The sequence below is a fragment of the Anopheles marshallii genome, chromosome 2, assembly GCF_943734725.1.
Source record: "Anopheles marshallii chromosome 2, idAnoMarsDA_429_01, whole genome shotgun sequence".
NCBI lineage: Eukaryota > Metazoa > Arthropoda > Insecta > Diptera > Culicidae > Anopheles > Anopheles marshallii.
Window position 1 is genome coordinate 2,105,515 of NC_071326.1, and position 27,226 is coordinate 2,132,740.

Genomic DNA, 27,226 nt, shown 5'->3' on the forward strand with positions numbered 1-27,226 from the left:
TCAGTGTTGGGCCGCAAACTTCATACGTTTCTGTTTCTGGCGCTGGTTGCAGAACCAGACGCGGACGACATTCTTCTTCAGGTCCAGCTTTTCCGCTATTGCTGCGATCTTCTCGCCCGAGGGTCTCGGTTGGACGGCAAAGTATGCTTCGAGGGAACGCTTTTCCGGTGCAGCAATGGAAGTCCTTTTTCTTGAAAAAAGACTCGATATAGATTACTTTTATTAAAACAACAGCGTTCTAAAAGAAAAAAGGACAGTGTGGTGAAAGGCAAGAAGCAGATATGGAACAAAAATCACCTGGAAGAGTGCTGCAATGGTGCGGAGACGCAATGAGAAAGGAAAATAGAATGCAATCTAAAATGGTTAACAACAAAACGAAAAAATAAAACACACACAAACAGAACAACAACTGAAATTAAAAGAGAAACAAGAAAAAGAAAGAAACAATTTTAACTGAATAATCAAAAGGACTTATGGACACACTGAAACGCACAATACGCCACTAACAATCTACAGCAGACGGTAGCAACAGAACGACAAAACAACAGGAAAAACAAATGGCTGGAATCGGAAACCGGCGCTACCTTTTTTTCTCTCCCGCCGGAAGTACGCTTGGTGCATCCGGGTCCCTTCGCTTGTTCTTGGCCTGGGCTTCGGCTTCCTCCAGCCACGCCTGTAGGATCGGTTTCAGTGCTATCATGTTGTTGTGGGACAGGGTTAAGCTCTCGAAACGGCAGATCGTGCTCTGCGATAGTGCACCGACGCCTGGTAACTTAAGGTTTGCTAGGGCCTTGCCAACGTCTGCCTGGGTCACACCTGGAAGGCGATTAGAGAAAATCAGAAAGAAAAATCAAACATCTTCAGGGATAGCAATTGCTGGGATAATTATCGAGTTTTGATTGGACAGGCGAAGAGATCGAAGCCGTTTTTTTTTTTCATCCAAATTAGAATATCTGGTGATTGGTGGACATATCCACGGCATCACTTCATATTAATTTGGGCAGTGTCTACTACTATATCTGTGTAATGTGGACGATCTAAGGTTCGGTCGGTCGGCAGTGCCTAATTAGCTTCACGATAGTGAATTCGAGCTCGAGAACTGCCAGCTTCTATCTATTATCTTGCAGGCAGTATTGGAATATCCTTAAATTTAGAACAAACCAGCTCATCTATCATCGTTGATGTCTAGTAGATCAACTACTAAAATAGACATGCAACAAAATACACCCCGTTTTAATTCAAACCCCTTCGATGAAAGTGATATTCATACAATTAGCTGCGTCTGTTTACTAGTGAGTTCGTATCCTCCAATCGAATTACTGATTCTCCTTTCCGTTTTAAAAGCGGCGGCATCAATTTTAGTACCACTACAAAACACCAAAAACACACTCAAAAGACGATTCTGTGGATGTTTTTATTGCTTCCGCTTACCGCCAACCAAGCAGATGGTTGCATTTTATGTTTTATTGTCAACCAGTCAATGATAAGTTATACTCATCGCAAATTACCCCGAAGGCAGATAACAAAAATCCACGCCGAGCAAAACCCGCAACGCAAGTAAGGAGTGATATTTTCTTATCCACGGAATTCGCACGGAAATTGGCTGCGCGATTTCCCTAGTGAACGATCGAACCTTTCGAATTGCAACTAAATTATGTGTTGCAAAAAAACCCTTCTGTAGGTGAGTGGCTTTTTGTCTATCGATTTACTGTCCTCTCTTCCCGTGCTTGGTTGCCCTTGGAAAAGAGCAGAAGTTACGGTGAATTATATCCTTCGAACAGGATGCTAGACGCCAGACCATACGATGCGTGTAATCTTTCCCGTGTTTCACAGCGGGAAGCGACACCAACCCTAGTCACCGAAGGCGATTTTTGGGTGTCGACTGGGAAAATGTTCCAACATAACAACCGTAGTGCGCGAAAACACCATCAGCAGGAGGGAACGCATAATTTCGCTCTAATAAACCGTCGCCGTCTGTGCGGAAGGAGCGAAATCAATTTTAACGTCCTTGTTAATGTTCCTTTTAAGGTGAAATTGTCGATTCGTGGCAACAAATTAGACTCATCCGAGCGGGTAGAACAACTCATCCCTCATCTTCAATATTTATCAATATTCATTAACCACGATTCCTGGGGCCACCGGTTCGTAGCGTTATAATTTAGATGACAAACATATAAGAGCCATCTTCGATATGCATATGCAAGTGTTTCATGCGCTCGCCACCGGGATGCAGTGGATGCATGAGAAATCCCTTCGCAACATTGCATTTTGCAAATCTTTGAAGCACCTGTGCCGTACCTCGTGTGTCCCTGGAATGGCACCAGGATCCAGGATGGTTACGCTAAATCTCCGGCTAGCGTTGATTAGATCTTGGAACTATAGCTATGCATTTGTGCAGGTCCGGTGATCATGTCTTACCTAGCTTTATTCGCCTCTGCTTAAACCGTTCGGCGAACGCTTCCAATTCCCTTGGATCCGTATCGGTGTCCGGGTGCAGACCGGCCGCTGCCACTGCGGCCGCCATCGCCGGATGATGGGCCCCCAGGAAGCCATCTGCGAAGATTGCATTATATGTTGCATTAGAAACGCAACTCCCGGCCGCGCCCGGGTGCTCCCGGTCCGCGCCCGCATCCGTACTACCTGGCGTGTGGTTTCCGAGGTGACTGCTGTGATGGTGGCTCATCATGTGATTCATGCTATGGTAGGAACCGTGCAGCTGGTGATGGGACGAGGTGATCGGCGTTTCCGCCATCGGTGTCAGCGTCGTCATCGACCCGGACGGATCGAGCATATCGATGCCGTCCATCGTATGATGCATCTGTGCAAGGAAACGAACGAAACGGAAACGCCATAATGAATGGATCGGTTAATAATACGGGAAACATTGAGTGTACTACGGGAAAGTACATTAATGGCAGGCAGCATAGTTAAGAACATTGTTTTCATGATAAATTCATAATAAAGCGTGAAAAATGACTTCAATTTCCAGCTCAAGGTAACTAAAACAATATTTTGATATGAAGATCTTTTTTTCTAATAAGTGTTAAATTAAAAGTGAAACGTAATAAATTAAACCAAGAGAGAGAGAGAGCTGCCAGCTTAAGATTAAACGCAGCATTAACTTATTGGTAAAAACCAACTAAACTAATTCGCTCCATTATTTCAATCTACCGCTATCGGCCGACCTTGATATTCTTGGGAAATGCTTGTCTGCTGTCAGGAAGATAATTGATTCAACTCAGACATTCAAACATGTGCATTGTCGACTTTACAATTAAACCGGATTAAAACTATTATCGATTGTTCTACTTATTTATATGTTTGTTCATAGTTCCTGGTATGTTTCCTAGTACATAGATTTATCTTAGACGAATGGTTTGTTTTAAGATTTCAAGACAAAGTGTCCCAATTATAGTTTAAATGAACCATCAATAAATAGCATTAAATCTTCCACGTTAGAAATTCATATAAACTCTGGAGTTTTATTTTTTATATTTCAAATCTTTGTGCAACGACCCAGAAATTGTATGTGTTAGCATAATAAAAACCGAACGCTAATAGTAGACAACCAAGGCTAGTTGAATAAGTTACTCCTGTTTAAAGACAATTAATTAAAACAAAACAGAAGCTGTTTACCATAGCAAATTATTCGCCGTGAAGCTACGCCTCTTTGCCTGAATACTCAATCGCACCACAACTGCTGGAGCAATTTTAATTCGCCCACTTCTTAATTACGAACCATTTCATTTCACCATGCCCACTAACTATCACACCACCATTAAAAGGATGAACAGGCATTCACAGGACGGGAACTGGATTATCCACAACGAGCCGAGCCGATATAACTCATGGGTCTCCCCGGCACCGGGACCGGGATGCATATTAAAACGGAACCGCAAATATGTTCCCATTTGCGGGCACATGACCGACCGATACATGGGTTCGGTATTATTTGTAGGGTCATTTTCGAAGATGTATTTTCTCCGGTTGGTCAAAGAATGGAACTACTCCCGGGCAATTTCAGCGCTTCCCGTTTCGTATCAACGCATCCAACCCGATAAGTTTATTAATTTATGCCAAACGGTATGCCTATAAAAGTTAATTGATGTGTACCAACTACGCAAACTATTTATAATGTTTTGCCTACAGTGTCCATAAATATGTTGGCCCACATTCCCAAACACATTTCCTGTTCAGGAGCTCTAGCTAGCAAGAAAAAACATTGAAAATCATCGTCGAACCATTGTGACCCTTCGTTCGTGGCTTTGTGTCAATGCACCGGCTGAAGAGGATGCATTTCCCGGAGTACTCCCGGACAGTGGTGACTTTGTGCAGTGAAGCTTGTTATTTTTGCGCAACCAATTTGGGCGATTCTGTTGCCGTCTGTTTGTCCTTGCACCGTCGCCATCTTCCCAGCATCCAGCGGTGGCCACATCTGCCGGACTCCCGCAGTTGCCTTCGACTTTCTGTGTCTGTTTGCCTTTCATTAACCTTGTTTAACCCCTCTACTCGAGCCAGTATTCGTTTGGCGAAAATCGAGATAAGAAGTGTGCGGAATTGCGCGGGAAACCTATTGGGAAAATGTTCGCTGCCTTTGAGTACAAGCAACAGGAATCTAGTTGGAAAGCGGATTTCTATCTCTCTGCATCCAAATGCAAAGGGAAGGAATATTCACCAGTCCAAAAGAGGGCGATAACCACCACAGACGAACCATGGGACGATTGATTCCTGCTTCCATCTTCGCTCTACTTAGCCGCTACAGGAGCGAGGCAAGGATCGTACTCGACACGGAGAGCATACGTCACACATTACGGTGGTAATTTGTAAATAATGTCTATTGAGCTCATGGTGAAATAAAGGATAATAGCAATCGAATTGGTTTGGGGTGCGATGCCCGTAAAATCCAAAGACCCTTCGGAGTTGTTGCACCACTCTCGAGTGGCCTTCGAGAAAGAGAGCGAGAGAGAGACTAGATCATGTTTTAATCTCATCACAATCGAAGGAAAAGTTATTCCCAAACGTTTTAACTACGTACAAATTACAGCCAAATCGACGGCACAACCTGCCACACAAACGGCAAGGGGTGTAGCCGATAGCATAACCGATACCGTTAGGGCGCAACACCCTTTTGGCTAGGTCTCTCTCAGGATTTTGGGTAAAGTTTTCCCGCCACCTAGAAAATCGGAAGGGCGGTAAATTTATTCATGGCCCGGAAACAAGTTGGTTACGGATAATGCAAAAATATTGTAGGACACCAGTTGATCAGTGCCGACGCCGCGTCTATCCTTATGGCCTCGATGGTCTTTGTTATTTTCCTTTCCATCGTTTTGTGTGTTTTGTTCCACCGAAAAAAAAAACTAGTGGAAAACCTGTTTCCCTTTGCGTCACGTTGCGCTCTAAGAGGGAAAATATGTTACCAGATTTTCCCTCGCACGCCTATCGCATCGTTGCGTAGGCTCTTGGTTGGGCCGTCTTGCTCAATGAGACGGTTGGACGGTACCACGACAAGTCTCTTGTTTTGACTAGCCTTTCAAAACTGTTGATAGTGTCTTTGAGACGGATGCAAACAAAAAACAACCTAGTCCTCTCTTCGCACATCAACTTTTTTCTTTCCAATCAGCGGATTTCTTTGCTCGTTGTCTCCCTCGTTAACACCATTGAAGAGCCCGTTGCGTAATGGATGACAGATCAGCAAGGAAAGAGCATTTGGGATGGGCCACTTGAATGCTGACAGATGTTACCGACCGTGGGCTGTCGTGGGCGTAAGATCATTCGCATACACACGCGCAGATTATCGGCTAGCACTTTTGCCAAGCAAAGGGGGTTGACGGTCATCTCGTTGGCGGCCAAAACACGCACAAAATCATACTTTAATCGTATTTATTACTACTATTGTATCCTCTTCTGGGACACGGTAACGTAACATTTGTAATTCTTTTCCTGTTTCACTTTGTGTATTTGAATCAAAACACATTAAGATGATGTTTTTGGCTTGGTTCGATGTGACTACGATCCGACGGAAAGGTCAATCCGTCAATCCTGTTGGTAGAAAGTTAGAATGGACCATGTAAGCCGGTGCACGGAAAGCCGATTACAGGTAGTCTTTGCTTTCAATCCATTTACGAAAGTACTCACGCAATCTTAAAATCAGCCAGAAGTGCAAATGTGCTATCTACTGTGGGTGAGATTGATATGCTAAGTGGTATTTACACAAAAAAAACGCGAAGGAAAAATTGTTGATCCGCTAGGAAGTCAGTTTTTTCTATTCATAAGAATGGTTATTTAAAAATATAAAGTTAAAAGCTAAATAATAGCTAATGATGAAAGAGAAAATTGTTGCTTTGGAAATGGGACGTTCGGCATAGTACACTAGAGAGGATGGAACTAATAGTGAATGCCCCGAAAGGACTCACATATGTTGCTGAGACATCGGCTTCTCAGGAGGGGTTTTGCCCCCGTATGTTTGGAAGGACAATCGAACTCACTGTAGTACAATGATTTTAACTACCTAGGCTGGTCATGTCATTAGAAAAATACTGCGCGACCCAATCCCCAAAGGCTGTTTGACCGTCTAAGGGCCAAGTTGAGATAAATAGTTCACCAGAAAAGCCGCAACAGACAACAGCGCTCCTCTGGAACAAAGGGGGTCAACTCTTCTACCAGGCCAAGACCGAGAAGTTGGAAGGTATTCTGCATTGGTTTTGCTATGTAAAAACCAGGACTGTTACAAGTAAACCAACGATTATAGAATATAAATCTACTATATAAATTATGAGTCTGTTATAGTACGATCGTTAATCTAACAAGACCAAGAGGCTGTCCCAAACAAATTACTAAAATTAAGTATGTCTAGTTGTGTTAACAATCTAAAACAACAACTTAATCAACCACAAAATCCGCCCTCTTTGAATTTCTCAGTTAATCGATCAATTATTGCTTGTTTTCCTCTTAACTGCTTTCTACAACGCTGCACTGTTGGTTATCCGCTTCCGTTGGTTATCCGTCCGTAATGAATTGTTTTGTAAATTAATTACACTCATCATATGGCTGCCGGTCGAGCGGAATGCTCATTTGTCAAAACCCAGCATCCACCCTTGCAGTTGTCGACTGTTGAAAGCTTGCAACCTCTAAGACACGCAGCCCGACCTAGACAAAACCCTTAAAAGTGCTCTAAACTGATGAGCCTCATTAACTTGGCACGGAGCAATTATTAATCTGTCATAGTTGAACTTCAACAACTTACTCCCGAACAATTTCGTGACGCGTTTCCGGGGAAAAGAAGATTAATCATTTTGTCGCCGACTATTTGTTGCAACGCGCAACAGGCGAAAAACCTGTTGTTTTGCGTACGTTTTCGTCTCGCATTAATTCCTTTACAACGATTCTTAACCGAACCCGTATCGGAATACGCTTGCACGAGCTCATTTTCACCTGCTTTGAGACGGGCGCTAGAATTGGAAGCCGCACCGGGACACCGCGGGCGACTACAATCCGGACTCTAATTGAAATAAATGTATCCTTTACGAGGGGGCGATAATTCGATCCATAAATTACAATTACAACAGCGGACACAAACACCCACCGACACATACCCAGAAACCAAGGTAAATAGAAACAAATGCATACCTTGAGAGTAAATTTTCGTCCTGATTCATTTGCCCCGGCGAGACGTCCCTCATTGCAATGGGGACTTGTCTTTGATGTTACGTTGGTGCTGCTTCAAGTTTGTTTTTGCTACAACGATTGTTTTTATATTCTCTCGTTAGCACACCGCCCCTCCTTCCCTGCCCATGAAAGGCAACAGAACAACCCAAGAAGTCACCCTCCATAGTCTCGTTAGTGATAAAATACTCTCCCACTGCCACGGGCAGTCGAAATGAGGTAGGAAAAGAAATACGCACACAAATCCCTCCGTAGTTTGATTGTTGTTCAGCGAACCGTGCTCACCACCAGTTGCCGTGAACGGAAACCACATTACACCACCTGACAGTTTGGGTGTACGAAACGATTCTCTGTGCTTCGGATGCTCTTGCAAAAGAAAATTGCCCAAACAAACCGAGGCGAGGGGTTCTGGGAACTACATTTTTACCATTCTTACCGAACGGAAAGTACCATGAATCTTGCCAGTCCCCAATATACTGCTGTTGCCACCCTCATGCTACGCCTGCGGCCAGGTGTATGCGTGAGGAAAGCGCATATACGCACGAGCCTTATAGGGGACCACTGACTTTCGAAATGGCATCTCATACCACAGTTGTTGGGCGGGATACATCACACCGCCAACAAATGGCTGTTTCCGATTGTTTGGAAGTTTCATTTCCGACACATTCCATCCATCCTCGGGTCCTTGGGAACTTTTTGTTGCAGTAAAAATGCAGCCATCTCGCATAACAAAGCGCAACTAGCTGCTAGCGGGAACACTAAAACACTGGAAGAATGGGAAGAGTATAGGGCAAAACGGGCCACATAAATTGTTGCCAAAGAAATCGAAAAAAAAAACAAGATCGCTGACCGTAATCCGACCGGTTTTACGATACTTAAGACGGTCTAATAAAATGCCTCCTTCAGTCGAAATTCCTTTCCCATTGGGCACGGAGATGGCATGGAAACACTGAGGTGGTTTTACATCTTTATTGGAAAACAGAATATACACTGTTTCGACTGGTCGTGTCGAATGGCATCTTTGACCCTTTTGTAAGTATGGGCAATGTGTACGACAGAGAGTTCCACACTAGTACAGAAGAATCCTCTTGAAAACTCCGGCAATCCTACACGAGACAGAGCAAAACCATTTGTGGATATTTGTTGCTGTTGGATGTGCTTCGCCTCTTCTTGGTTCGTGTTTTTTTTTTTCGTTGCAAAAGTATATTCTTTTCTACCTATAAAAGCAATTGAGTTCTCCCCGGAGTGCATAATCTTCGATGTACGATGGGTATGTTTCCTTCTTCTTTGAACGGACTAGATATCCTTCGGTACGACCTGAACGTGTACTATTATGTTTCTTGTTTTGACTGGTAGCGACTGCCTTTATGTATTTTGTCTTGTTTTCCTGCCAACTCCTCTTTTTTGTCGTTATTGCCGTTGTGTTTTAGCGCAATCTGCTCAAACAAAACAGATAACACTTGCTCGCTTTTCCCCTTTCACGGTCTATTTCCAGCACAGGTTGCCTTTCAGGACAATGCTTTCAACCCCTGCGTAAGATAAACCCCCGCTTTCGGATGGATTTATTTCCACAGGGGTTTGAGACCCGGGGTAATTCTCCGGCAGTCCCATCTCCCGTGCCGAACCCGGCAATTAGATCAAGCAAAGCTACGAAGCAGGCGATGAAGGAAGGGTGAATGTAAAACAGCAAAAAGCGCATCTGTCCGCAACGCATGCTCGAGTGTCAGCGACGGCAAAGTAGTGCAAAGTGCACAGATTGATAGACAGGGAAGACAAGATCATAGAAATCCTATTAGCGAACGCATCATCAAGTGCTTACAGATCGGCATACACTGATATACAAGGGAAGAGGTGGATTGTGAGGTTACCCGAGGGCGGAGGGCAATAAATCTGGCCTATATGTTGTGTTGCTTCCGTATCAAATTGAAACTTATCTTGCGATACCGATCAACAATCGGTACAAAAAAACACTTTGAACTGGTACTTACAGAATTCGCACCAGATGAATATTTTTATGAGGAGTCTTGAATTTGAATGTATCTTTCAACCGGATAAATGACCCTGCAACTATACTATGTGCATTCATGATGCTTTCTAACATTTGAAGAATTATAAATAACAATGGTATCCAATGATCAACTCAGCTAAACCGGTATTCACAACCGTAGTTTAGCATCACTTCTCATATCTTCTCATTACTCTTTGCTAAACTTCTCATAATTTAAGCTCAGCACTGGTAGTTCTTATCCTTAGCTGAGCTACTCGCTAGGTCAACTCTTGGCATGTAATGGACTAAAAGAGTGTTTTCAACCCTAAGGGAGTAATCATTAAATTACCCTCACGCCCGCCAAAAATGGATTGGCCAAAAACTCCTACAAATATGACAAATCCTTCAACTCCAATCTTCTCCGGGCCTTCTATTAAGCACCATTAGATGCAACATAAATCAGCAAAACAAATTGTGTAGTGTAATTTAATTTAATGCTCTTCAGTTTTCAGCAATTAGCTCAACATTAAAGTGCGATGAATTGGATGAAACAAAAAAAAAGGTACAGACATAAAACCTTTGCCAGTTTTTTTTTTGTTATACCTGCTTCTACTGTTTTCATCACCAATTCCACAATTGTCCATTCGGAACCGGGCGTTATGATATTTTCATTAAATGGATATTTCTTCCGCCCTGAAAAATAAATTCCTTTCCAAGATCTTTGCTTAGAGGGTGGGTGAGCCTTTTTTTGGCACTTCTTTTTTTTTGCTTTCATACTATATACACTTGTCGTCACGTCGTGAGCAGCAACAACAGAGGCACCGGTCACCCTCTCGGTTCGTGGTCCAGGATGATGTTTTTTTTCGCGCGCCTCCACTTGTGTTCTTTATTTTAGAAACTCATTCTCGTTTTGATTCCGTTTCAATTTATTTTATGCTACGGATACCTTTTTTATCATTTCCTTTCACTCTGTGTGCGTGTTTTTCCTCTTTTCTCCAATGACCAAAACATATAAAACAGATAAAACGGCAGCGAATCGAAAATGGAACGAGATGCCATTGAACGGAATGGCCTGAACATGAACACGATGCCACGACGTGTACATGGCACGGAATGGCCATTTCCGGGCATCATTCCGGGCCATGATACAAATGGCAGAAAACTCGCAGCATAGAGCAAATAGAAATCCGGCCCCGATCTGGATCCGACGATGGAGTTGGGACGAACAATACCAGAGACACAATATGCACGTTGTGTATTGTGCGTTCGGGGAGTTTGGCCGGCAATTGGGGGAAGGGAGTGACAAACAAGGTTCGAGTGGGGTACGACGCGCAGACGCACTCCGGACCAATCATCCCGTCGAATTCCCGTCCATGTCGGCACAGTTGCTGCTTCCGGTATGCTAAAAGGCTTTCCAAGGGCTTCCCTTCGGCTCGCCCCACCTAGAGCGGCCAAACCGGATGGATGACGGGTGTTTCGACCCGCTTCGATTAGTTTCCGGCCGGAGATGCTTCGCGCGCACAAGCACAATGCGGAATCGGACCAATAGAATAGATTTATTCAAATGATCCTGTCTACTGCTGGCGGAACGCGAAACTGTGGTAAATGTGGACGAGAAACGTACTACTACCGTAATGGAAGCCTCTTTCCCATGCATGAAATCGTCGCGCACACTCGCCATCCGTTCCATCCCGTGTCGACAGTTTCGATTTATTTACGCACCAACGGGGACAAACGCACACATGCTGGTGGATTGTTATTATGTATTGTTCATTTGGGGTTCATTCAGATGCTTACCTTGGGCTAGAAGGAAGGTCCCAACAATGGTAAGAACCGCAAACAATTTCATCATCATCTGCTAGCTCAACTGCCGCCATCGTCAACTGTGTCCATCCGTTCATTGGCACTCACGCAACATGTAACGATTTGATCCCCATCTTTTAAAACCTCCGTGATAAATCATCATTGTATGTTCGTCAAAGTTTTCCTCAAACCGAATTCCCTTTTCGAGGTGCAACCCGTTTCGAAGACCGACAACGACAACCACTCTACCCACTCGGAAACGATATCCATAGTAGAGCAGCGTCGCCACTTAATTTGTTTCATCTTTTCCACCCGTCGGGCTTCACCGACTCTTGATGTTGGTATCGATTTTTCAAAATCCCCACCCGGCCTGGCCTGGCCTGGCCCTGGTTTCCCTACCGTGGCGTGGCTCCTCCACCGTCCTACTACTCGTCCTAAACGTCGTCGACGGTGCCTTCGTCGTTCATTACTTATTTATGAAGGCTTATGCTTTTCGACAACTCCTGAGGTTGCCTGGGAGTACATTCGAGCAACATTAGTATATTCCACCTTGCCCCTGGTGTCTGTGAGACGCAAGATGAGATTTGGTTTAGCTGCTAAGCAAGGTAGCACCGCCACAGCACCGGGACTCCCGGGGTTATGCAGGCTTTGTGGTTGCGCTTTGTAAAGCTTGCCACTGTTGTTGCCCCGAGTATTCGTCTTACAAGACGCATTGATTAGTGCGTGCACGTTGCTTGGTGGGTTGAGCTACAACGTGCATAGGTGTATGGATGTGTGCATGATTTGGCGAAGGATTTATGAAGGGCTTTGTTGGATATAAACAATGACTACACGTATAAACAGAAGGAAACACAAACAATTATTCCATTCGTGGAGCATGTTGCAACCTATCAACCACTACCACTATCCCGTACGAGTTTCCATGGTTGGACATAAATAGCAACAAGATGCGTAATAATACAGGCTGAAACATGCTATAAGTAGCAATGAGAATCTCTGGTATACAGTGTAAGTCATGTACAACCGACCTATGTAATTCTCAGAATACGCGATCAGAGTGTACCGGCGGTATCGTGACCAGCGTACACCCACCTCGAAGGATAGTCGTTCTTTAGTGCTAAACTGTAATATTACCAGCTATTTTGTTACTTCGGCAGGTAAAAATATTACCTGAAGAACTATAGACATAATAACAACCTTCAGGTCTAACATCGCGAAACATCAACAAATATCTAACCTTCAGCCTTTTGCTGGCCATTCACGGCTCTATTGTGAGAATATCATTCTTAAAATAATGGCACAAATAAACAAAAATAACGAACCGTCTGTTTTAATATTGTATTAATCGAACTTCAAACAAACATTTCACTTTCCTGCTCTAAGACACAGCTTCTATGCACGTATTAGTAAATAGTAACAAACAGAATAGTCGCACTGACCAAAAGCCTTCAAATATCAAAATGCTTTTAAACAACTAACAAAGCAAGTGCTCATAACAGTGTACCTTAATTTCACTATTCATTGCCATTGTCATTGCCCAAACAGAAACATGGGACTTGGGCACTCGGTTGCACACTCGCCCCCTAACAAACCGATAGTAAAAAAGAAATAAAAACAACTATAAAACAATTTGCAACGACGGTACGACCAAACGCTAACCGTGAAATTTGTGTGTGTGTGTGTGTGCAATCGACGAGCCGGGCGACCGTGGGGACAACCACAAATACGAACTACCGCAAGTGCGAACAACGCGGTTCCAAACGAAACCTGGCCGATGCCGGTGTCATGTAAAGTGCAATTTAGGTTTGTTTCTCATTACCGTAATTGATTTTGTTTGTGATCAATTACAAGCGAGCGGGAAGGAAGTCGATCGACAAGAGCCGTCCTGTGTTACCTCTCTTCTGCTTTAAAAGGACGTTTAACCAAAGCAAACCGCCTTATGTACCGACAATCATAAATATCAATTGAAACAAAATATCTTTACACTCCGGTTCGTTGGGAGTGTGTGACGGGAGTGACTGGAGAGGGTCACGTGCCGCACACGTGGCAACCGTGCGGATAAGGCCACGGGAGAATTGAGATGTCGTAACGCGAGTTTGTCGCGTCACCATCGAGCATGGCGCACACACCCATTGGCGCGAGCAAGCGACTGGCAAAGCGACTGCCGGTGCGAAAGACAAGAGAGTCACCAGCCTGTCGGACCATGTCGGAAGGTTCGACTCTCCCGGCAACTTCCCCCATTCTCAATCAGCGTTCCTCTTCGAAGTCCTTGAAAGACACTCTTCGCACTGTTTGATCGGCCGCACACGCCATCCATACGCTTATGATAAGCGGGAGCACATTTGAAAATGCTTTATCAACACAAACCTTCATTGTTGCGTTATATTATGCATTGAATGGGCCCTTTGGGGATGGAACGGAACGGCTACCCTCCCCCATTGGTCGAAATCCGTCGAACGTTCCAAATTCCCCAAAGGTAATAATGGGTACGTTTTTTTTCCGTTGCATTGTGCATATATTCCGGGTTTCTTTGCGACCAACATGCGAGACCCGAGATGCGGACCGAGGGAATTTGTGAACAGGTCCTATCCCTTGTTTCCTTGCTTCATTGTTGGGCATCAAATGGGTGTTTGCCTACGGGATGAAGAAATCTTCTGTCGGACCCAAACGCCCCGACGGCACACTGTTGGGCAATTGAAGGTGGGTAATTGTAATAAAAGTGAAACGGATGGAAATGTACAAGTGCCATGAGACAAAGAAAGACATGGCAGGGTGAAACATTATAACGCTTGAAACTCCCTGGCCCTACAGGCCGGCGTGTGTGTGCAACTTCTACAAATGTTTAACACATTTTTTGTTCTTTCCCTTTTAGTTTCCGAGTTTATTTCCCGTTCGACGTTGGTGTCTCATTTGGATACGGACTACGCAACCGAGGGAAAATAAAAACCCATACACACTTGTTGTTGCGCCTGAGTGTAGCAAAAAAGCCTCGCAGGGGTTCAATCGTTGGCACTCGACCGCTTTTGGGTAAGAAACGTGCCACGTCAATCGTGGCAAATTAGAATGGGAAACGCACAATTTCCTTCCAGCGATTTTCCACCACCCACCCTTTCTTCACCCTACCGTTGGTATGTGTGTGTGTGTGGAGTGGGTGGTTAAGGCCCAGGGCAAAAATCACATTTGTTACGCCACCAGTTCGTTACGGTGGTTAGTAAAGGCCAAACAACGAACCAGAAGGAACAGCGAAATGTTCCGAAGGGTATTGTGAGGTACCCGCTGACGGAACCGAATCGCCGGGAGGAAATTGAAAATTATTTTAATCCACCCAAACCGATGAAAGGGCCCAATGACGCCTAGACGACTTTCAAACGGCGACAGCAACGTGGAAGTGGGCGAACACAAGATTACGATTGGTTTGATTGTTTAAATTTCAATCTTACAACAACGAGCAGCGTGGCAGCTGGTTAGCGCGGGAGCGTGTACCCGACCATCTCCTGGTGTGTTTATTGTTTTCTGCCGAAGGGTACGTGTAATGGGATAATTATAAAACCGTTGCAGTTTACGCTCCCGCACTACCCAATTGCTTCGAAACAAACGCTACGATTACGATCAGCTATCATCATTGGAAGCTTCTAATCGTTTGTAATTATTGTGAAAGATTTAGAATAATCCTGTGCTTATTGTCCTGTACGACTGGAAATAAGTATTATTCGATAATTCTAATTTGAAATCAGTCCTTTTATGAGCGAAACAACTTTTTATATTAGTGATTGGTTGAACCTTTACAAACACGCATTACGTGTCTTTTATGTAATGCAGAGATAGTGTAAAGAGTCTACAGAACAAAAGAGTAAATTACGTCTCATTAGGGTAACGCTCTCTACAGAAATCTTAAGTGAAGCAAACAAATTGATTTATTCGACATCTGATAAACAATTAGAGACCTCGTCACATGTATAGATGCGAATAGTTAGAACTCGGTTTGGATGGATCGATTGGAACCAACTTCAACCAAACACTCTGGAACTATATTTTATATTTCCTTTCAAAATGAATATCCTTGTACAATAGTTGTACTCTACAGCTGTAATATTTGATAACCTGATCGGAACAACCGGACGACCGGAATAATTGCCTAACTGTTTGAAATTCTTTTTCTTTGAAATTCTTCGCGGAGTCAGATCGTTATAAATTTGAATCCCTATGTTTGTAGAATGGGTTTCGTTTTATGTATTAAAACCGTACACTAGTTTTTATATGTTTTACTCACTAATTGTGCTTCCTAACACGTGTAATTATAGACCACGTGTTCGGTCAACTCATGGAGACGCCAGGTGCTTTGTACCGATGCGTTTTCGTAGTCATAATTTTGGCATGTTTTAACCCCAATTTTAATATTTAATTTGCAGTCAATAAAATCTTGTTTCATTATTTTACTTAAAACATTATGATTGGAGAAGCAAACACAAACTATAAATCATAATTGGAAAGTATCCCAGGCCTTTGCAATGGTTTTGTTCACCTACCTGTAGCGGCCTCTGTGGAGGTGCTCCCATCCCGTGATGGTACATGACGTCATGCTTTAGCTGCGTGGCCATCTGTGGATGATTGTTCTGATGCTTGCCAATATCGACGGCGGCAAGCGCTTCCGCTCTGCTCAAAATTCCATCGTTCAAACCGGAAAATATGTCTCCCTGAAACGAAACGATCAAACCAAACGAACGAATGAACGACTGGTGTGTAGCAGCGCAAAGTGTTAGATCCATCTGCATAATGTATGTGCTCCAGGGTTCCGTTCCCGACCCGTTCCGAAAAGGATCGCCATCCTCGAAAACCCAAACGAGAAACAAAACGATATTTTCTACACAATTAAAAATCTACACGCTCCCGTTCACCATAAATTTCCATTCTTGTGTAATGTGTCCGTTCTCCACGGATGAGAAACCCGGTAACCGACCATCTGACCATCAAATTTCATGCTGACGCCTTTCTAATTAACGTCAACAGTCCCAGAGGAAACATTTTTGAGCAGCAAAATCAAAGGGTTAATTGTCACTTTTCGGTTTGGTGAAGCTGATGATGATGATGACGGCATTATAGGGGCCCAGCAAAGACTCAAATGCCCTTGCGCAAACGCAGAATTCCAATCCATCGGTCGATGGCCGGTAGGGAGGGAAAACCTTATTAGTTATCTTGTAATAATTTTACCACCATATTGCCAGCTGTCTCTCGGTGAACTTGTCAGTTCACCGTTTCAGATGTAGTCAGGAATGGGACGAGCACTTAAAACCTGTCACATTTCGATTTTAGAATCAGCTTGAGGGATTTAACCCTCGCTATCATTCCTTGTACCATCGGAAGGGTAATCTGAAATGATTTAAGACCACAAGAAAATGCTACCTGTGGATGGATGCAGAGTTTTCAGAGAAGTTTCCTTGGATGCGAGGCACGAAATATCTGAATTAAAGTAATTTAACTGAAAGATCAACACATAAAGGTGCTTAAATGTGTATGACTTGAATCAAACTTGTTTAGCAGCAAAATCTGGCCTAAAAACAAGTTTTTGACTTGAGAACACCCTTTTCTCTTCTGTTCTTTGTAAGTTGTAGTCTTACTATTATTATTACATTTCCGGTCATTTGTACTGATCGCTTCAAACATATTGATATCACAAGATCTCTTACATTCTTATATTACTCTTACAAGATCTCTTACATTGTGCTATTTTGTAGTTGAGGTATAGTAAACACATATTCTTTATCGGCAACAACAACCTCTGCAATTTCTGGCATTTTGTGACTAGGGACTTTACCCATAGTTGGATAGTCAGTCCTGCGTACGGGGGACTGGTCCGAATGAGATTTTGGTCCGGTCCGTTCGTGTGAAGACCGGCGCCGCTACCTTCATGCCATTGAAATCGAATGTATCGGAATAAAAAGCTCAAAAGAAAACGGAAAGAATACAAAACTGTTTTATCCGGTCAATCAAAATATCTACCTGTCCCTATATTTATGGGTGGATGTCTTACCCATAAATTGATTATGGACAAAGTTCCAAAGTCCAGTAATACTGTCAAACAATAACAAATCCTTTGGACATATGCACCAACAATAAATCTTAACAAACCAATAAGTCAAAACTCGAATGAAAATCTCCACATAAAACTTCATCTGGTTATCCACCCTACTTATAACAACTCCGTTACCCGATAACTGGATTTTAAGAAGCTTAACCAATACTCCTTGAGCCAATTTGTCATTCCTTTAAGCACTGCGGAGCGGCACAACCCCAAAAAATGGCGAGCAAGAGCAGTGTGTAGGAAAATCCATCTTCCGACCACGTACAATCAAACCTCAATCAAACCAATCCGAGGAACCATGCTACCCCAATCCATTGGTGTCTTGTACACGCCCGATATGTTCCTTCGCCTGTGGGGACTGTACCACAAACGCCACTCCCGTAGTTCGAAGCCGATGCACAAAACATGTATTGGCATTAGCAATGGTAATCCTAATTTAACGGGAAAACTTTCACCGGAACGCGAGCGGGAAAGGTTTATCGTACGAATCATTTGATCCAATTTCAGACGAGTAGCAATATCCCACTTGTAATTTTCGTAAACCACCTCGGGCTGCGGGAGCATAACCAGGTGCGTAAGACCCGGGCCGTTTTTCGTGCTGAGGGAGGTGGGTCAAGCAGGATCCCGAGTTTCGTACACGGGACACACACACACACACGCTCACACGCCAGATGTTTGATTTTTTGATGAATGATGAAGGTTTCCGGGTTTTGGGAAGTAAGGTGAAGGAAGTATGCCGCGCTTCGTTAATGCCAACCTGTCGAATCGATTCCCGGACGGTACGTATGATGCCCGCTCGTCCACCAACCAAAGCCACGCGACCGGATGTTATTTGTGGTTTTTCTGTTGCTGCCCTTCTTTGTTACACAGGCGATTTGTAGTTGGACCCTGCGTGTCCACTCGAGCTGAAACCCCGAAACAACCACGCAAAGTACATGGTTTGTGATGGAACTATGTTTGAACTGCAACATATGCCACTGCTTTAGGACAATAAAACTTATGTTCTCGCTCCCTGTCCTTATCTTTTTTGAACTAAATGTACCCTTTCTTGTAACAGTGTACTTCTATTTAAGTGACCCCCTGAAAGGAAGGAGTTGAGTTTTACAGCTGATAGTTGCCTACCGGTAAAACGTTTATTGTTCAAGATCGATATCAGCAGACAGGAGGCGTTGAGTGCCCATTGGTTTCTTTTCCCCCTCTATCGTTGACGAATCCTACCCGGCATTAGGAAATGAATCATTTTCCTGTCATGATTTACCATGGGGCAATTATTGTTACACACACTTATCGTTTCCTCTCGGTACGAACCATAAGAGAAACATTTAAAAAAATCTTTTTTGTACGAGTGTGAAGAACCTTACTTTGATGTGGAAGCAAAAAAATCGCTTCTTGCTTGCAAACAGGTAAAATACTCCGGTGGTAAGAAAGTACGGTGGCAGTACATTAAACGCATCGACATTCATCGTGCGAAGTGCTACATAAATTTGTTAATTATCATACAAAAGCACTTGATGTCAAGAATCTCTCACCCCGTTCGTTCCGGCCACCGAAAGGGGACAGAGAGTGCACCTCTTGTTGTTACCCCACCCCACCCTTTCACCTTCCCTTCCCTTCTCTCGAAGGATAGGGCGAAATTTATTCCGTGCCCTCGGTGCTCAAGATACGTAACACATTACCGTGGTGACCCGAAAAGCAAGCAGATCGTTGCCGCAACGGCCCGGAAAAGTGGGAAAAGCGAGAAATCATCATCGAGCGAAAAGACAGAGGGAAATAAAATCCCTCCCGAAACCGAAGAAACTCCCGGGGTCGCCCATCGATGAACACAACCCTCTCGAAGGACAACCGTCCTTGGTGGGATTTAGGGAGCGAAAGCCCATTTGCTCCGGGAAGCGGGAAGGAAAGCGGTAACAAAAAGAAAAAAAGGGTCCGTGTCGTTAACACGGCTCTTAGGCTGCTTCGTATACGTACGCGTGGTTATATGGAGAGCAACAGCGCCCATACCCATCAGGGAGGCCCGGCTCTATATCATGGTTTATTTTCCGCAGTGAGTTTATTTTATTTTTATTGAAGGACTTCACCCAACAGTAACAGGTGTATTTATAGGTTTATGAAAAAGCGGGGGGAAATTGCAGCTTTTGATGGTGGTCGTTCCCCGTCCCGTTTCGTTCTCCGTCAGTTCTCTTCCATCGTCCCTCCATTTACTCGGCGATTCATCAAAGAGGACCCTAGACTCGGTGGTGGAAAATTTTATTTACACTTGCTGCCGCTCTCACACGTACGGGACACGTTCGGGAACTCGGGCTATTATTTGCTGCTGAAACATATTTTCGTCCCTTATTATTTCAACATTGATTTGCTACCGACCTCGATATCCGGGCAGCGGACTGTACGAATGGTTTTGCAGTTTTCTCTAAATCGATGTCAAAATTTCTGCGTCATCAAGTACGCGCCATGTACTATGTATTGCAGTGGAAAAAATAAACAACACGGACACCCCAAATACATCCGTGTTGGGCTGAATTGATTCACAAACGTTCACGGTGCGTCGAAGTGGGCGAGCGTATAATTTGGATAATTGAAACATGTGCCGCCAACCGGATGGAAAACTGGATCGGACCGGGTTTCGTGAGATCCCGGGAAATAGGGATACCCTCATACCAGGGAATGAACCCTTTTGTTCCTAGCCTTTGGGGTTGGAACATTGTTCCCCGTTTTCCTCTTTTCACTCGATATCCCAGTAAAGCCCTTGTCCAGTATTGTGGACTGAAATATATTGCTCTAATAGTAAAGTAGGGTCCAAGGAAAAAACGGCTTCAAATACATCACGATACACGTTAAGCAAAATACAAAAATACAACTACGAACAACTCTTCGTCTGACCGAAACTTGCAGCCACCTTGTCCTCGATGGAGGAAGTTCGTGGCAGGTAAAACATACGAGTGACATGTTGGCCAGTTTGGTCAGACATTTATTATTTTTACCACCTGTCACAATCGAAAATATTTCCTCGACCTGTAACCCTCATGCGTCAAAATGACCACACACTACGCTGCTCGATGGTCTGTAACGAAATTTTGATAACCGCATCATATATCATCTGTATTTCAAGCCAAATGTGTTCTAGGAACCGGTGTAATACCATTAAACAATGTCAATACGGTACTCTGGCTGCGGTACTGCCACGTGTCATTGTCATTGTGTTTGTCACCGTTGGTCCAAAACACACGGTTGGTCAAGACACGGAAGCCTCGAACCATGACCAGCAGCGATGACAGGTGGACTAACATAGGAAGCGCAAGTTTTCTCACACCACGGCAAAGACAACATTAGGATCAATCTGTCAACTCATTGTTTTTATTTTCGTTTTCCATTGTCAACACCTGTCTCGTGAGTGGAGTTCACTAATGTACTTTCATACATTCCAGTAGGCGCTTCTTATTGATTGAGTTATATGGTGGTGATACCAACCTACACTTATTGTAAGCAGCTAGAGTAAAAGCCAGTCTATAATGTTAGTACATGAGACCGTTAAAACAAATTCTAAGCATTGTCCAATCTTACAATATAAATATTTTTAACTAGGGGTCTGCACGAATATCTTAGCTAAAGCCTTAAAGCTGCCATACGAAAACAATGCTCAATAATTACTAGCCAATCCAGGAGTTGGAAGATCAATGCTTCTCTTCCCATTGCTATCAGTTCTTCATCACTACAAAACAAGGAGGGCAACACAATGAAACACCCATTTGAAATTGTACAAATCTTGAACAATTGAGGTGTAGTAAATTTTAAATATGTAAAGCAATTTTAGAGAAACTGTCACCGAACATGACACACGATGTACTATGACGTTTCAACGGATAATTTAAATTTTAGTAGGATTTTACTGGTGTACTTTTGCAAACCATTTCAACTCGATTTTGTTATTTTTGGCTTTTACTCTGAAAAGTTTACAGATTACATATTGATGGCGCCTGAAATATTATTCCTCATCATAATCAAGACGTTTTAAAACCAGTATTGATTCACTTTGATTATTTTACGTTGGCAGAATCTATATCATTCTGTGATTTTTTTAAACTTTTCAATGCACGAACATTATGTAAACTTCCATAACATGATCATATGATTGTAATTATCAGTACGTAACAATCCGTGTACTGTTGCAATACTGCACGTACAAACAGCATTCAATGGATAGTAACCCAATTCCGGATGAGAAAACTGTTTCCCGCAATGTTTCCCAGCCGTATGACATATGTGTCATGAAGGGAATAACACCGGAAAGAACTTAACGTTATCCCACTCGATAAATGTCAACTCTCGGCACCGGTGACAGTCGGCAACGACATTCTCGATCAAACGACACTTAAAACATTACAGTAATCAATAAGGAAAGCGATAAGACTGCACAAAGTTGCCATGAGCAAGGTTGAGAGGGGAGAGAAACAAAAAACAAACCAGCCCCAAACGTATCAACTGTCGAAAGAAAAACCTGCCATGTGCTCGCTTCTACGTTTTCTTCCATTTGCCTGGATGGAGACGAAAACACTCCAACATGATGGTGGTGTTGGTGTGTGCCATTTTGTGTTGGGCAGCCCGAGTCCGATCGATACTGTGCTGTCCCGTGCAGGCCAGCAGAATAGGAAGCTCGGTACGGGTACGGAACTGAGATCACGGACGGGAGTAACAGTAAACTTTACTTCCCGAAGCGAAAAGAGCAAACGCAGAACAAGTTCGAACAAGTTTGTTATTTTTTGTTGTTGTTTTCTGTTGAGTACATTTTAGGCCTTCTGGGTTTTTTTTAAGACTCCATTTTACTGGTTCCTAGGCAAGAGGATCCTGTCTGGAAGTTTTCACCAGAACCTTGGGGTAAAAACAAAAACAAAACCTCAACATTTTCAAGGGTTGTTACTTCGCTGCCAGCGTCATGCGAGGTGCTTTTCCAGGAAGCGTTTTAGAATTCGTCAAAAACGAGCAGATATATAGCAAAAACATAAGAGTATGGCAGGGGTTTCCGTTTTCACAACTCATTGAAGTTCATGTCGATGGAAAACTAGTAGCACATCGGAAGAAAAATAAAAGTAAACAAAAATACTTTACACTTGTTTTTTGTTTTGCTTTTTGGTATACGTCTAACTTCACTAACCGTGTTTGGGTGGCGTCGTAAAAGGTTCGTTACTTTAGTTTGTCCGGCGCTGAATGGACAACGGATTGTGTGTACCTGTGTGGGGTAGGAGAATCTAGTGCAAATATACTTACATTATGCCTAGGTGACCAGGAGTTACACATCAGCGATGCATCCTCCAGAAATCGACTCTGAGAATGGAATGTGTAAGCAAAACACGAGAAGATATTATAAATGTGGCATTTACAACATAATTAAATAAAATGTAAAGATGGTTTCATAAAATGAGAGCCAAGGTGTTTGCATTGAGCGATCCACGTTGTCCCCAAATAAAACATGAATGGATGGATACACCTGAGTTTAGCTGCTGGATAGTGTATAATATATTAGTTGGTACGGTTTATCTTATTATACTTAGTGGTTTATTGGCGCAAAAAAAATTATTTTGTTTTTGGAGCTTGACTACAATGTACATACACTCACAACTAATGCCTTTATTACCTGTCGTTATGGGTGTTAAAGGTACTTTATCACATGGTTGCTTATTAGACACTTGGATGTTTAATGTTTTATGTTTATTAATTAATTCGTCCAACGGGAACGGTGTAACGAAGATGTAAACACATACAATAACATTAAACGCAAAGAGTTTTTACATTGGGATATAGACATTGTGAAATCGAACTGGTTTGAACATCGCCATGAATTGCCTAATCATTGGCTTAGAGCAATGATGTATTTGAATAACCTTCAAATGGACGTTCAAATGTAGGACAATTGTAAGAAATTGGTAGCGATACTATACTTTAACGAATGCTAGTTCTTACATTATGCCAACCCAGAACTAATTGAAAGAATGAGATTAAAATTATTTTATTTTTTAAAAACATGTCCACTATTGTACACTCAGCACCACAGCCAACAATTATCACCATACGGAATGTGGCATTGGTAAAATTTTCTCAAGTGCAGCAATTTGTTATTTCCAGCACGCTTAGCATCAGGAAATGGATCACTACTTCCTGCCCAGTTCACGTCTGCTCAAGCGTAAAATCAAATTTTCATAAGCTGTTCAGTACCGTCAGCTAACCCATCCGCCAAATCCCATGTTCTGTTATCCGACCCGTGCGCCAATCCTTACGTAAGCGTGTCGCTCTAAGTGCAATTGCCTAAGAGTGTTATGTCCCCAAGCACGTCCCCTCTACCAGGCCACCACAGTCAGGACGCTTCGTGTTGATGATAATGATGGTCGATTGTTGCCACCACGGAGAACGGGGAAGAACGAAGAGGTGGTGCTGCGGGAAAGCAACTCCGTCATGGACGGACATTTGGCCGGATTGCCCTATTTTGGCGATGAAATAGCAATGAATAACCAATGCACGGACCAACACTGCTGTTACCTATGCGTTTGCAATCGAACGGATAGAAGGTGGGAAGTGGCCACCGAGAAGGGTAAAAGTGAGATAAATATCATCGTACGACGGCGCACAGGAACGCGCACCAATGCGGCCACAATTAGTGCGGGGAATTGGTCGACCCCGTAAATGGCTCTTCTCGCTTCATTAGCAAAATTAACAAAATTAATCAGTGTCTCCCACTGCGTTCGGCCGTCAATCTTCGTCTTTTGCCACATGCTGGTGCTAACGCCACTTTCAGGTGCGGCGCGTGTGTGCGGACCACGAAGAGATGGAGAAGATCACAATGAGTTATGAAAGAAATTTGTAATTTTTGGTCGATTTGCCGCAGAATGAATTAAACTAAATCTAAAATGAATTATGTAATTTGACCCTAATTTTTTAAGCAATCTACGTCTAAGCCTGAGTGTGAGCCGTTGCTGTATTATGTGTTAATGCAGAAACAAGTCCTAATTAAATCATGCTCTACAAGGAACAAAAAGCTATTCGTCAAAACCCCAAATAATGCTGTGGGACTCTTTAAAAAACAGAGTAATAAAACACATAGGATCGGTCAGAAGGACACGTTTCCACCATCAAATTGCGACTGCTGGAATGACAAGCTTCGATATTTGCGTTTCCCGCATGAAACCCGTAAAGTTTCATTGTCCGCTGTCAGGTTGGGTCCGGTTCCGGAGTTGCTGGTCCGATTTATTGTTACACTAAATTGATATTCTTGGCTTTAATTTTTGCGGTCCGGTGTTTTGATGGTCGGTACGTGGCCCGCAAGTTCCTCACGTGTAGTGCAACGTGGAGTAGTAGCTGCCATACCACACCGGTTCAATTGCAGTATAGCTGTAGATGGGTAGGATTGGTTTCGTCGGGCGCCATTTGTCAGCATACCAGCGAAATAATTACGAAGCAATGGGCATTTTTATTAGGTGATTCTGGCAACTGCTGATCCCGAAACGTGATCCAGTAAACCAGCTTACTTTTGAACCCCATACGCTATGCAAATCAATGGCGACCCGTGCAAAATGGATGCTGCACCAATCGGAAAGAGAAAACTGAACGGCCAAATAAATCAATTATATAAAAAAAGCTATACGAAAACCGTGAATATACGATTCCCCAAAGACGGTAAGTTGGCCAAGTAGGTGAAATTCACTTAAAATTTGGTCATTACCCGGGGTGACAAAACTACCAAACATAAAGGAACCCCATTTACAGGCGGTGCCTACTAACCAGGTTTGGAATTATCCGTGGTGTAGGCAAATGACAGTTACAAAATGTATTTTACATAGTAATTCAAAGACCGAAATCGGCAAAAAACAATGCAAAAGTAATAATTACAATATCCCCCAGTTAAGCGGGTCTCTTCTTTAAGTAACGACCCTTCTAGAACATGCCTGACATCTCTGGCTTACTAGATTTATTTTACCACGTAGCCGAATAATCAGTCATCGCTATGGTGGAACGGTCCGGATGTGATTTTGTGTCGGTCTTTTCATGAGGAACGGGGCCGCTACCAAGTATTTCACCGGGCCGTCCCGCAGGTCGTGCTTTTTGCAAATAAAAAAAATTCCCCAAGTTCCAACAAAAAAAAAACATTGTTCATCTCTGTGACAATAATAAACCACTGCGTATAATAAGGAAATCCTTACCCGCCAATCATTGTACTGTTCAACAAAATCAGAAGTATCTGTTATCCGTATCCGCCTAATAGGCCAGACTTGTGTCCCAATGAGCTATCCACTATACCATATAGTCAAACATTTGTACTAGAGTACTGGAGTGCGAAAGACGGTTATTGGTATCTTCAAAGATAATATTAAAAATTTGCATTGTTAATTTTATTTTGGGCGCGATCCGGTGGTGTTTTGGCGGCAAAACCCCTATCCAGATCGAACTGACGTGGTAAAACAAATCGATACGGCCTGGCCGTTCTAACGAAAACATGCATTGCTTATTAACCTGATAGATTAAATCTTGTCTTGGAAAAGGCTTGCTCAAGGCTGGTTATTGCAATGCATTAAATTATGCTTCAAGTTTTTTCCCCGCTTTATGCTCGCACAAATCTGTTACAAATCACTGTAATGTTTTAGTTAGGATACTTTGTTGTTTATTTGCAACGCGATTTATAATTCCATATGATTTTATTGAAATATTCATAAAATTTGACATCAACAAAAAAATGAGCAAAAAATTGAAATAAAAACTAAACGAACTTACCGATGGGTTCGCCATACACCGTCGCATCTGCTCGGGCCCCCTGTAGGTGGGGCTATATCGACCGGGAAAGCAGCTGGGAGTACTCATTTTCATTTTATCGGCTGACGGATAAACGGGCATACTCATGCCGGTAAACTCGTCCTCCAGCTTTAACGCCTTGGAGGCGTCTAAAGGCGTCGGTGAGTAAATCTTGACGTCGTTGTAATGCACTGTGGACACGGCACGAAAGCGGATGTTAAGAATACGCGTACGCGTTCACTCCTGTCCCTTACGGCAAGTGCGAGGAGCTAACACCTTCCTCGGCTTGCCGTATAGTTTATCCTTTTAGTATCCTTTAGTTTCCAACACACAACTGGAGTAAAGGTATTCTACTTCGCTTTTAAATACACTTTGTACGCGCTCGAATACAATTTTCACTGCCTCATTGATTGCCCTCAAACAAGGTCTACAAACGGAGAAAAGTAAATTAAAAATTAAAACACGATTAATAACGTGGTACGGTAGTAAAAAAGAGAACGTTTTAAGATCATATGATGAAATTAAATGTAAAACACATTGATGAGATGAATGAAAAGTTCATAATATCACCGCTTATCCTTGGTACTTCGGTATTATGACATATGAAAAAAGTCAGTTACAGTTCATGCGCGTTTCTAGTTAATGTCATGAGAATTAAATTCAGGAGCCACGAAGTCATAAGTTATACAAAAATCTCAACTGAAAACACAATCCAATTGAATACAATATTTCAAAACACTCAAACATACAAACCAGAATGAATCAGAGAGCGGTACATTAAAAGAGGTGATAATAAAACGCCACTCAACAAAAACGGATTGGAAAACATTTAATTGAGTGCCACCTTTTTTTCCAATCCGAGCGGAATGCGAGTAAGTTAATTGCGTTTTTTTCGCGGCACATCGTTAGGATAATTTAGTGCC

The 27,226-nt window shown here is 43.0% G+C and overlaps 1 protein-coding gene across 1 annotated transcript; it reads right to left on the minus strand.

Annotated features, from left to right (window-relative positions):
• LOC128708758 (inhibitory POU protein) lies at positions 1 to 26,522 on the minus strand. Its single transcript, XM_053803738.1, has 7 exons — positions 26,286 to 26,522; positions 22,794 to 22,850; positions 15,979 to 16,146; positions 2,665 to 2,818; positions 2,419 to 2,553; positions 585 to 816; positions 1 to 190 (listed from the first exon to the last, which is right to left on the minus strand). The coding sequence occupies exons 1-7, from the start codon at positions 26,409 to 26,411 to the stop codon at positions 1 to 3; spliced, it is 1,062 nt and encodes a 353-aa protein (XP_053659713.1). The 5' UTR covers positions 26,412 to 26,522.
• Positions 26,523 to 27,226: the final 704 nt, after the last annotated feature.

What these genes read in the sequence shown, in the direction of transcription:
- LOC128708758 (XM_053803738.1), bottom strand. Translation starts at nt 26,411, where the DNA reads ATGAGTATGCCCGTTTATCCGTCAGCCGATAAAATGAAAATGAGTACT. An exon ending in GCAGAGGCGAATAAAGCTAG is followed by an intron (nt 817 to 2,418) that starts GTAAGACATGAT and finishes ATCGCCTTCCAG; the next exon opens with GTGTGACCCAGGCAGACGTT. An exon ending in CCGGCGGGAGAGAAAAAAAG is followed by an intron (nt 191 to 584) that starts GTAGCGCCGGTT and finishes TCTTTTTTCAAG; the next exon opens with AAAAAGGACTTCCATTGCTG.